Below are 13,466 nucleotides of genomic sequence, written 5' to 3'. Positions count from 1 at the left end.
ATAAACTTTTTTAAAAAAAGTTTGAAGTAAATTGTTTGATTATGTTTAAAAAGAACTTTTGAGACTATGGTCAAACTATTGATTTAAATTAGCATAGAACACATAACTTAGAACACAATTCTTCAATATTAATGTTTTGAAACAAGCAACATCAAAATTAGTAATGTGATTGGGTGTGAACTGTTTTAAAATAATCTAAAGCTTAAGTGTGACAGTGATGTGAATAAGTGATTGTGAATTATAATAATATTGAGTAAGCTTAATTGTTTTTAGAACAGATTGAATAGAACGATTCATACTTATGGAGCAATAATTTTACTTGTTCTTAAACCATAATTAAACATTTATAAAAACTAAAGGACCATTTATGAGAATAACTTATTACAAATACACTATTAAATATTACCCGATAAAAACTTCATTTGCTTTAAAAATATATAAATAAGAAATAACAGTCAATATATATCAAGATCAAACAAGCACCCATTTTCAGAAATGAGAAGAAGCAAAAGTGATTTGAAATATGAAGCGAAAAGTTACCAACGAAAAAATAAAGGTGATAAACAAAACTAGAAAAAACTACAGAAGTGGAAAGAGAAAAATAAAGGAAAAACCAAACAAGAAAAAGCACAGTAGCAAAGAGGGCTGAACAGGGTAAAACGAATTTCCACTCTATGGAGAGGTAGTGAGGAACTAATGTTGTTAACAAGGGAACCAGCATTCATATGAATAAAATAAGATTGCAGGGCATCAAGATAAGTTGGTATGATTGGGGTGGAAATAATTTTGGCGTAGTCGAAAATGAATTTAAGCCCAAGATTCCAGCAATGCATAGCAAATGATAATTTTTCGTATTCTTGATAATGGACATATCTATCGTAGCCCTTGAGTCGACATTTTAAAGTGTGTCTAGTTTGTCTGATATAGCCAAGTTTGCACTGACAATGAATATGGTAAATGCCTCAGCGATTATTAAAGCTAATAGGATTTTTCAAAGACTTTAATTTTACTTTGTTAACTGATCAAAAATGACTTTAAAACCAAAACGGGAGAGGATATTAGCAGTTTTAAAACAAATGGGAGAAAAAAAACGGTAAAGTAACAAGTTATTATTCCATATTTTGCTGGCAACTTATCGTTTTATATTTTAAATCACTTTTATTTATGTCTGGCAAGTCTTGAAAATAGAAGTCTGTTTTTGAAAGCTTGAAATATATCAACTATTATTTCCTATTTATTTATTTCTGAAACGAATGAAGTTTTAATCAGGTAATATCTTACCACTTCAGTTTCTTGGGGTCATTTATTAAGCACTATGAAATATTTTCTTTTTAGTATTTATAATGTATATTTCCATAAGATAATGGAATGTTTTTTGAATTATTCTATAAAAAAGAGAACATATTTAAAAAGTATGAATTATTTATTAAATTCGGAAAAACCTACAACAATATAAAACTTTATCAATTTTTTTTACAGAAATTTAAAATTAAATTCCATTAAATTCACATAATATATTTATAAAAATATAGCAAAACTTATACTTCCTAAATGGGGAAGTACTTGTACTTTACAAATCCAAATGGAATGTTATAAAAATTATAGTTTCAAAAATCTTGTATATCAATTTTAGAATTGAAATGCACTAATTGAACATAACTATGAAATAATAGACATTTTTTATTAAGTTTTTCATAGCAAAATACTAGTATGATCATTTTAAAGTATCCTTCAAATTCAAAAATTTATTATAAAGCTTAAAGAGATAGAGTGCATAGACATATTCAGATGAAGTTAAGTGAAGTATAACAAAACAGTTTTAAAAATATATGAAGGGCTAAAAATGTTTATTGCCTACTAAACTACAATCCTGTTATTTCTAAATACAAAATTTTCACAAATTAATAGAGGCAAAATCCTCTTGCTTTCAAGTAAACTACATCAAATGTGTTTTATCTATATGTGTGTATAAGAAACAATTTTCTCTTTATCACAGTTTTGACACATGATTCAATAGGTTTTGATTTTTAGTTGTGCTCACATCCAATTGATGTAAATTTTAAGTAATATCTTAGACATTCATGTAAAAAAATTATCGCTCATTATCACTCTTTTAGTTATTCTGTCTCTACAAAACAATCTAATACTTATAACAAACAGATGAAAATACTAACAAGCAGATGAAATACACAATGGATTTAGGCATAAGTTTGTGCAATAAATTGGATAAAATATTTCAAGCATAAAGAATTATTTCCGCCAATAAAAAAATATTGAAAATTTTTGTTTCTTTTTTTATTATAAACTCTTATCTTTAGTTAACATTAACATGTGTGAAAATAGAATAATTTAAGTTAAGAAACATATAGATATAACCAACTTACGTGTTTTGTCATAAAAGACAAAAATATCTATTTAATAAACAGTACAACTTTTCACAAATAACAATTCCTTAATGCTGCTTTACATAGAATATAAAGTTTTGGTGACATTTGTAAATAATTAAATTTTAAATTTTGTTAGAGTCTACAAAGATGGAAAATCTATTTCTATCTGAATAGGGAGTTCAATCAAACTTCCAACTCAAATAACACTTTTTAATTGCCTGGTAGTTCTCTGCACTTAGACTTCTGTGTTCTGGCATACATGTAACAATAGAAGAAACCAGTTTCTCAATTACTTTTTTCAAAAGAGAAAACTTTATAAAGAGGAAACATACTCTCAGAAATATGCCTTTTCTTTAATAGTACTAGAAGGGTAAAATATTTTTATCGTGCAAATCAATCTACATTTATACATTTTTAAATATAGATAGAAAAATTACTCAAGAGTAAAAACATTGAAATTTTTTATGTAATTAACACAAATACAACAATGATCCAACTTAAATGAAATTCTTTTAATTATCTTACAGATGTTATTTAATTTGAAATTAAAAAGAACATAAATTTAGCATAAATTAAGTTGTTAGTCACATGTGTATAACTATGAATATTATAATCTGGATTTATGTGTATTTTCCTGAAATACTTAACCATTAACAGCTTTATTTCATCAGCCAAGCGGAATGATATACAAATTTAATTATTTTAAAATGAATAATTCTAAAATTAAAAAAGATTTCAAACCAAGTTTCACATGCACCTTTTTCAACTGTACAGATTTTTCAGCTGATATACAAATGATATACAAATTTAATTATTTTAAAATGAATAATTCTAAAATTAAAAAAGATTTCAAACCAAGTTTCACATGCACCTTTTTCAACTGTACAGATTTTTCAGCTGTACAGTTATTGTTTTAATGGTAAATGAAATATTGTTTTAATATATGGTTTGCTAAATCTGAAATAATTGCAACCGTGGTAGGAACAAAAAAAATTTTAACAAACATTTTTATGAACTAAACATTATAACAATAAAGAGCAATAATGGTATTACCTCACAAATTATTAATAGTATATATAACATTACAGGTAATAATAACTAGTATGTGGTACAACAAAGAAATAAAAGTTACCTTTGTATTGCAATATTTTAAACTACAAAACAATGATTGAAGCACAATTAATATAATTAAAAATCACTTATTATCATTTTCGTATATTATTTGTGCTTTAAAGATTGTTTCTGACTTTATTATGCGTTGTTCATTATTGCACATGACATGTTTATTATTATTGCATTAATTAGTTATAAACGATTTTTAAAAAGTTATTAACGAAGTATAAAAGAATTTTACCAATAACATTTTAGAGTAAAGGATTATCTTAATATGAGAGAGTATGTGTATATGCTTCCTAACAAATTACTTAGATAAAATAATCAACATTTTTAGACTAGAAATGGGAAATTTTAATGCATATGTTAAAACTATATTTATGCAAATAATTTCTAGAACATATAGGGCTTATCAAAAAAAATTCTCAATATTAAACAGAAGTAACACTTTCAGAAATGCTTTGTTAACACAATGAAAAAAATATTTTTTTGGAGGCAGGGGGGGGACATATTGCAACTGAAAAAAATTTAACAAAAAAAAGCCTTTTCCTAATGGAAACAACTTTTGGGAGGAAATTTTCATTTATTAATTTTTGTATAAAATCTAAGGATATATATATATNTATATATATATATATTCTTTTTTTGAAGTTTGGAAGACAGTTTTGAAATTTCGGAACATTCTAGAATAAAAATTCAGGAGTTTGCACCAATATCATGCATGCTAAATTACTTTATATGTAGTATTAGCATAAAACAGAATATTAAGCAGATAATTTTAATATAAATTACATATAATAGCAATACTCAGTATTTATCCATCTCAAAGAATAAATAGGTGGAGGAAAATGTGCATCATCTACATATTTTAGTGGTGTAAGAAAATTTAAATAAATATTATCTAATAATTACACCAATATAATGTAACAACCAATGCTATGATAATAAACTAAATCTGCAAAGATCAGTAAATGTGAAAGAATTAGGTTAGGCAGAGCTAGTCTTTTTTAAGGTAAAATACGAACAATGCAGTATTTTGTCACCTTTTTAGAGCTTGAAAAAAGAAATTTCAAAAGAAATTAATCAAAACAATTTCAAAAATAATTTTTCACAAATGTTATAAAGAAAAAGTGTTTAAAGTTGTCACTAAACAATAAAAAATGATTTTAATTACACAGGTAAATAAATTTTATATTTTTACTAGTTTGAAAAAAAAGCATAGAATTTTGAATTAAATTTTATGTGGGGCTTAAAAGCACAAGGCAGCTGAAAACATTGGTAAAATTACCAAAAGACAAATCAAAGTACTTAAAACTGTAACTAGAGTAAATTTAAAAATAAATTAAGAGAATTAGTACTGAGAGCTGTGTGTAATTTTTTATAAATGTAATTGTTCATAGTACTGCTTTAAAGTTCTAAAAATAATACTAAAGGTTCATTAAATGAAATTGCTTCAACTGATAACTTTAATAAAAAACAACTATTATGTACAAATATTTGTAAATCTTTAAAAAAAATCAATATTTTTTTAATAGTTATATTTTTTATTAAAGACTAGAGCAATTTAAGATTTAGAAAACATAAATGGCAACATGGTGAAAGAAAGACATGCTTTATAATGAAGCTGTTTCAAAAGAATAAAATGAAAGACACCAAAGTTTTGCAAATAAAAAAAGAAGTCAAATAGAGTATACAAAAATAGAAGGATCAATACTTATAACTTTCAATCTAATGACCTGATTTTTTATGGAGTAAGTTGAATTAAGATTTGATAAGCTAATCTTGGATGAACAAATTAAGCTAAATAATAATATATTTAGCACAATTTTCTCATTAGTCAACTTGTTCAAAGGCATTTTAATATTCAAATATACCTATTTGAATATTAAAATGCCTCCTAAAAAATTTACTTTTTTTATCCAAGATACATCTCAAATTGAAAAACATACTAAATTTTTATAAAAATTGCTCTTATAGTTATTAAAAAAGTGGTTAATTAACCTTATAGCTCATGATACATTAATAAGAGAACTATTTCTTTTAAATTCCTAAATCATAAAATTATTTTAATTGTACTGAGTAAAACTTAAAAGAAAATTTTAATCTTAAATTTTTTAAAGACAAGCCTTAAGATTCAATGAAATCAGCAGTATGTCAGAGATAGAGAAATTATATAAAATTTAATTAAAAGAAAGAATAAAATGTATTTAGAAATTATTATTTTTCCAAAGCTATATCTTAAATATTTTAAAAGTTTAAACCATCATTCTTTAGGCATTGTAGTTCAAACTTTAAAAATTTAAGTATGTTTATTCCAGAAATTCCTTTATCAAATGTTCCAAGTTTGTAATAATTAGAGCTAATTTACAAATATATTAGGTATGCTTTAGAAATTATAGAAGCTGCTATTTAGATACCGTACATTACAATATATTAACTGTATCATAAGTTATACTTGATATTTTTCCTTTTTGTTAATTGTATACAACATTGTTTAAACAAAAAATTCAGACACATTCACATATATAATCAAATTAAATACAGTTGAAATGAAATCTTAAGATGAAATATTTACAAGAATGTTTCAACAAAGACTACAAATCACTTTAACATAGAAAGCCAATAAGATATAACATTTTTAATGAACATTACACTTTCATTGCGAGGTTGTGCATCTGGAGGCATTTCTAGAGGATGGACAGCAATTTTGTAATACTTAGTCAGCTCAGGAACTTCAAATGCATCAGCAATATCCATGGGAGAGAATGCATTCTTTAAATCCTAAAACAACAAACATTTTTTTAACAATCATAATAAGATCAGGCCAAAGTACGAGTAAAAAATTAAACAAAATGGCAAACTGTTTTAAAAATTGTTTTGTACTAAAGTAAAGTTAAAAAAGCATTTTTAATTATTTTGCATTGAAAACTAATAGAAAAGTAGCTGGACTGTTTAAAATTTTTATTGTTTTCAAGTTTCTTAGTCAGAATATAACAGAGAAATAAATGCACAAAAGAATTATTTTCAATCATTTAAATGAGTTTGTATTCTGGACTTGATATGAAAAACAAACAAAAGTCAAATGATCAATACGAAAAATCTTTGCATGAAGTCTTTTTTATAAAAAAAAAACTTTCCTTTATGTCAATAATAATTTCTAAAACTGAAATCGCACAAACAGAAAAAAAATGTAGTAGAAATACTGTTCAGAAATAATAAAAATATTAAAATGTGCCATTTAATAATGGCAATTGCGATTTTCTTCTTGAAAGTTTATTAAAACCGATTTTGATTTCTCAAAAAGAAAATTTAACAGCAAAAATGTTTCAAGAAAATGTCAACAAATAAATTAATAAGTGGAAATTTATTCAATACTTGATGAATGGTATTTTGAAATATTATATTGGAACAAGAACCTCTATTATTATGAGCCTGAGTGAAACAAAATCTACAAACGATATCTGAGTGCTACAATCTACAAATGATAACAGGCTCTGTCAGAAAAATAAAAACCCTTTAAATCAGAACTTCAAGCAAGGCTAGGAATTTTTCTGATTGAATTATGCAGAAATTTAAAATATGGATTATGGGGATGAAGCTATTTATGGTTGAAAATAAAGTGGTAGAAAATGAATATGAATGGTATGATGATGATAAAATATTAAATGAATAATACCTATGTAAATTTTTACCTGGGTGGTAAAAATGTAGATATAGTGCGGCTTTCAGGAGAACGCCTCCAGACACCCATCTCGCATCGTGGTGGGTACTATGGTTACGAGGAAAGGCCCCTTCAAATAGGGGTGTGGGTTGATTAGTTTTGGTTTTATCTTAGCGTATAGGGCGTCGTGAGTAAACCAATCGACACCCTATTTCCTCCATTTCACCCCCATTAGAAATGTGTCCTCGCTTGTTACCATAGCAGCAGACAGCCCCAGACTTTCAGTCTGGAGGAGTTCTCCTCAAAGCCGCACTATAGGTATTATTGAAGGAAGAAACAAAACTCAAGTTTTTAGTTTAGTTTACATAGAGGGCAAAGTTTAATTCAAAGAGAATAGAACAAAAGGACGAATGAAATTGCACAACTAATAAATTAAAAATTCTAAATTTAAAAAAGTTATAATTCTTGTAAGGTTTAAATTTTGAAACAAGAAATAAAAAATTTTATTTATAAGTAATATATTGAGAAGCTTATAAAAAAATTAAAACTAGTCATCACTTTTATTATTTATACTTTATACCAAGATTAGAAACCAATTTAGACAAATTTGATCAATTTTGAACAGATTATCTTAATCCATATTAAATTTCACTTTTTCTACTAGTTTTTCCACTTTTTTGTGCTTTATTAGAAAAAATAGGTTTCTTCAACACTCACCTAAATTTAAATCATAATATAACACTCAAGGAATTTTATTTAGATTTGTTAATAAGGTAGTTTTTCTTCATAAAAAAATTACTTTCTTTCAATACGAGAAAGAAGCTCATAAAATGAATAATTGCCTAAACTCACTCAAGTTTAAAACCTTTAAGTTATTCAATAAGTCAGAGTTGTGTTTAATATAGTCAAGATTTTCAAAGGTTTGAAATCAGGCTCTAGCATATCATTTCAGAGCATTTTTATTTCAGAGAAACTACTACATTTGGAACATCTTATATTCTACTGAAAAACACTTGAATTTAAACATCAATGCAAAATAACTACATTTAGTTTTTATTAACAACCATAGCAAAATCAGTTAAAAATTTAAAGGAGACCATTAGAAGAGAGAGAAAATATTAAAAAAATTATAAGCTTCACATTTTAAAAGAAGACATTTTAAGAACTATTTTTAAAAAATTGCTTGCCTTAAATACATTAACAATATTTAATGATATGATTAAATTTTTCCATAAATTTTTTTTTTTAGAATACTTCAGCTAAGTTATTAAATCTAAGTAAGCAGCATAATTAACTAAGTAAGCAGCATAAGTAATTGAAAGCATTAAACATCAATCCATGCATTTTGTAAATAACATATTTTGGTTGAACTCCCTAACCATACCACATGAATATTATTATATTCTTGATTAATGTTGATCGATATTGTGACCGCCAAGGAATATCGAGCAAATTTTTAACATTGTGTGATGTCCATTGGTAACAAATTTTAAATTTTGTTTCAGATTTTACATAAGATCATTTCATTGCTGAAGTCTATGAGAAGAGTAATACATTTGATTTTAAACAGAAATGAGTTACAATTATTGAAAATCCTAAAAAACAAAAATATATCTTTTTCAAATCATTTTAAAATGATAAATATTGCAAGCTCAATATCTTGCTCGCAGCATCCCTTTTCCTCATTACACCCTTCGCAGCTTCTTCTCTCCAAACTCTGACATACGCACAGTTTTTGCTTCAGTGGGTAGAAGGTAAGGAAGAGAGCGGGAAACTCAGTCTAAAGAAATAGAAACGCTATTGTTTTTGTAAAAAGGTATTTTTCTTAAATATATAATAATTTTATTTATAGTTATTATTGAGGAGCACTTTTACTGAGGGGCACTTTTGTGATTGTTCTCTCTCTAATAATTATTAAATAAATATTGTGACCTGTTTCCCTGCCTAAGCCCTGTTTTTATCCTTCCTCTCAGAAACGAAGTTAGAAGTTATCAGGATTAAAAGGTTGGGAAGAGGGTACATCAAAGATATGAAATATCTCATTTAAATGGACAACTAAAAATACATCAATCAACATCTTCTTCAACTTATGGCTAATACATCAACATCTCAACAAGTAGTAACTTTTTTCAAGCACCAATAATTTTTTTAACAAAAATTATGCATATAATACCACATGGTGCGAAATTGCATTTACAATGCAAGTGTTAAAAATCATTTGCTGGTCTTTAATTCATAATTCTATATCTCTTCATGACTACTTCAAATTAGAGGAGATTGCTTAGCACAGATTTTGCTATGCTGTGAATGCTTATTGGAAATGTCTGAACCTTGACACTAGAATAATTTATGATGGTTTACTTAGATGTTCAACATTCCCTCCTCCTATTCAGGACGTGTTAAAGAATAATCTGCTTCAATTTCTCCTTATTTTTTGGTGTTAATTTACAATTCATTATAAAGAAGAAACTAATTTTTTATATCGATTTTCATCTTTAATTATGTGGTTTTTAAATTGTCTTCATGGACTAGTTCAAACTATCTTCAGTTTCATATCCTTTTGTAGTATTTTTCACAATTCTTTATGGCGCAAACTTCTAAAACATTTCTTAAATTTGTATTGATTAAGCACTCATATAAATTAAAAAAAGAACTTATTTGAATCAATGCTCTTCAAGCGTGATTTGCAGTGAAAAAAGTTTTTATTCTAATCAGTTAAATCGGAAGTAAAAAAATTCTGAGCAAGTTACTCTGTTGTGGATAACAAATGTAAAACTTGCAATTTGCGTGTTCGGTTTAGAAAAAAAAAAAGCTTTTATGCGGTTGATTTGAGTGAGGAAAAAGGTACTCCAATAAAATATCTACCGTTTTAAGATTATTTAAAAAAGAAAACTGTGATAAATCATTTTTAGAGTATTTTTCATGTGATATAATTTATTTTTGCTTTCATAAGATGGTTTTGGTTGAAATATACTAATTATGGATTTCCTTTTCAATTCATAATTGTTAATTTTTCTTTCAAATTAATATAATCTTTATGAAAACAAATGAAAACAAACAACTTTATGAAAACAAATTTTTTTATGAAAATAAAAGCATCTGATTTATAAATTTTGATCGATTTTTTTACATTTATTGAGCTCTATTACATTGTTAAATAGATTTGTTTATTTTTACAATTCGAAAATACAGTAGAGAACCATTTATTCACAGGTTTTATCAAAAAGTTTTTTTCAAAATTCCGTTGTTCTTATAATATCCTGCCTTGCTCCTGGTTTTAATATTTATGCTAGTCCTTTTTTTTAAACTATCCCTAACTATAATTTTCAAGTGTTATTTTCATTTAAATTAAAAAGTTTTCCTTTTTAAAAATATATTGCGTTATTTAATCATTGCTTTTGTTTTATATTAGTTAATTTGATGGTTTAATTATTTTCAAAAAATAAATTTGTGAATTTTGTATTTTTTTAACTTGCTTTCTTGTCTAAAGTTCCAAATATTTTTATTCTTTTAAATGTTATTTTTCGAACATTTATTTTTAAAATTTAAGAGAGCTTTTTTTCTTTTCGTATAGTAAAATGTGTTACACTTTTTCCTTGTAATTTGGGTTCGATAAAACATTGATTAGTGTCACTTTTTGGCCCGTCCAAAAAACCGGGAAATTCAGACATCTGGGATAGCGATGGCTCTGAGCATCCCAATTATTGAAATTTATTTTTATTGTTTGAATGCCCGTACAAAGTGGCAGAAATTATAAATTTAACATGGAAAGAGATTTAGCCCCAGTTTCAGAAAATGTTTAAACTAATACAAATAATTTGTAAGATTAATTAAACACTTGTTTTCAAATTTTAAATTTTAATCAAGATAAACTCGATGAAAAACCAGATATATTAATCTTTGAGCCCGACATTGGTGTTCAATTCAAAACCTGTCTCAAACATTTCGAAAAACAATATACAGATTCTAAAATAAATGAAGAGTGGAAACTTAAAAATTTTCAAAAATTCTTAAAAGGTTCAGCTTTGAAATTATTTATTAATAAACAGTTTAAATTGTAATTCTTTTCAAGAAATAGTTGAAACTTTTCAAGAACATTATTTTTCACCTCCTTGTGGCTTTAACAATTTCCAAAATTTAAAATTTTCTGGCTTTAAAGACTTGAACTCAGATTTTATCGAAAAGGTAGAGTTAGGTCGAAAAATAAATTTAAATAATGAGCATATAATTGAGGGTTTGCCTATAGGATTGCCCCCACAAATTACAACATTTATCATTCTAAAAGAACCCAAAACCCTCAACTAAATGGCTCACAATTGTTTCTAAAATAATTCATGATTTTCCCACTGTCTTACCCCAAATTAAAGCTAAACAAAAAACGCAGGAATCTAAATCTAGCGGGTATGGACAACAATTTCAAGGTTCAACATCAAGGTCACCATTCACTAATAATTCATGTATCCCAAATTATTATAATCCAAGGCAAAATCATAATTTTTAATGGTCAGGTCAAAATTTCATCCAACAATCCCAATTTAGACCTAAAGTACAAAAAGAAAGTGCCAAATTTAAAAAAATAAACAATAAACAACTCATTTTGCCCAGGCTTCCAAGGAGTTGCCTCCTAAGCCATGTAAATACTATGGTAAGATTGGAAATACCAACGCTTACCATTGGGGCCAAACTTGTGTAAACAAACCAGTTTTCTTTACTGCTGAGAATCAAACCCAGCATAAACAAGAAAGTGACCAACCACAAAATTGAAAATAGTATCTGGATACATTCAAAATAAAAACATTAAATATGACAAAAACCTGATTGTGACTAATAAAACTATCTTGCTAAATACTGACAAAGATAGTACTTTAAATATAATCCCAACTAATATTTCTGAAAAACTAAATGCCCAAAAAGAAAGGAAAAACTTTGTAAATGTAAAATGGACAAAGGGTAATCTGCAACTTAACACCAAAATACTAATAAATTTTTCTTCGCAATGACATTACATATATATATGGGTCATTCTCACAAAAACAGTCATTTTCATGTCCCCAGTATATGTCATGTTTGTTTTACAGCTTACGAAAAAAAAAATTCAGGGAAAGTGTCCCTCAGAATGCAAGCTAACAAAAGAATAAAAATAAAATTATCAATTTTTATTTTTTATTTATTTTAGGTAATTAAAATATACCAATATGTCATTCCCTCACTTGTCCCCACTGCTGATTTAAAAAAAGAAAAAAATTGTTTCTGAAATAAAAATTTTTTTTTTACAAATTCGTGTTTTTTATTTCAGAATACTGAAATATAGAATTCAGAAAATCAATTTTAAATTTAATTTCTGATAAAAATATTAACACAGCACTATTTTAAACTTTGTCCCCAGTGTTTCGCGTCATTCCCTCACAACAATGTTCTTATCACCTGCAATCTTCTTAGAATAAAAATATTTTAATAAAAACTTCAGAAGTTAACAACTGGCATCATAGAACAAAATTGCAGTATGTTTCCATCTTCAACTTAAAGAAGCTTTGCTGTGGAATAAATTTGAATGAATCAAACCAGGTAAAATTTTTTACATTTGTCATTCCCTCATGTCATTTTTTAGAGTAAAATAAAATACAACTTCATCGAGAAAGTGGATAATTATATGTTGCTTTCTTGTATGAATATAATTGTATGTGATTGACTTCAGAAATTAATTAGGCCTAACTGTTATTTTTAAATTTTATTGAATTCGTCATTCCCTCACTAGTGTATAAAGTGAGGGAATGACGCTGAAGTGAGGGAATGATTCAAGATGAGTATATTATCAAATTTTTTTTTGTTCAATCGTGCCAGCCAATTTTATTTCCCAAACCTGTAAAAACTATTAAATATATAAGACTAAATTATAATAAATATTAGATATACTTAGTATGTTATCATTTTCAAACTTTAGGTAGATGTAACTTAGATAAAAACATGTATTAAAATAAAATATCATTCCCTCACTATTAGTGTCATTCCCTCACTTTTTAAATAGTGAAAATAATTAATTTACTTATTAATTAATTTGAAAAATAAATTAAAAAATTAATAAATTAATTTATTAAATTAATTAATTTATTTATTAAATTAATTAATTAATTATTAATTATTATAAATTAATTAATTATAAATTAATTATTTAAAAAATTAATTAATTTAAATATTAAGTATAATTTATAGGATATATACTTTCTTTATAATGCCATTACATATTTCTATTAATATAAAAAGTTTCAGAGCTTTTTATTCACTTTACTTTTTCGGGATTTTATGAA

The 13,466-nt window shown here is 25.8% G+C and overlaps 1 protein-coding gene across 1 annotated transcript in view; it reads right to left on the bottom strand.

Moving 5' to 3' along the window:
• Window positions 1-1,404: 1,404 nt before the first annotated feature.
• Window positions 1,405-13,466, bottom strand: part of LOC107443638 (uncharacterized) — a 29,230-nt gene continuing 17,168 nt past the window's right edge. The window contains exon 4 of the mRNA XM_016057578.3: window positions 1,405-6,281. Coding sequence (XP_015913064.1) covers window positions 6,102-6,281 — 180 coding nt within the window. The 3' untranslated portion in view covers window positions 1,405-6,101. The remainder of the gene's footprint in view (window positions 6,282-13,466) is intronic.

This window comes from Parasteatoda tepidariorum, chromosome X2 (genome assembly GCF_043381705.1).
Source record: "Parasteatoda tepidariorum isolate YZ-2023 chromosome X2, CAS_Ptep_4.0, whole genome shotgun sequence".
NCBI classification, from domain to species: Eukaryota; Metazoa; Arthropoda; class Arachnida; order Araneae; family Theridiidae; genus Parasteatoda; species Parasteatoda tepidariorum.
Note: the sequence above shows the minus strand (reverse complement) of the source record. Positions and strands in the feature narration are given on the sequence as shown.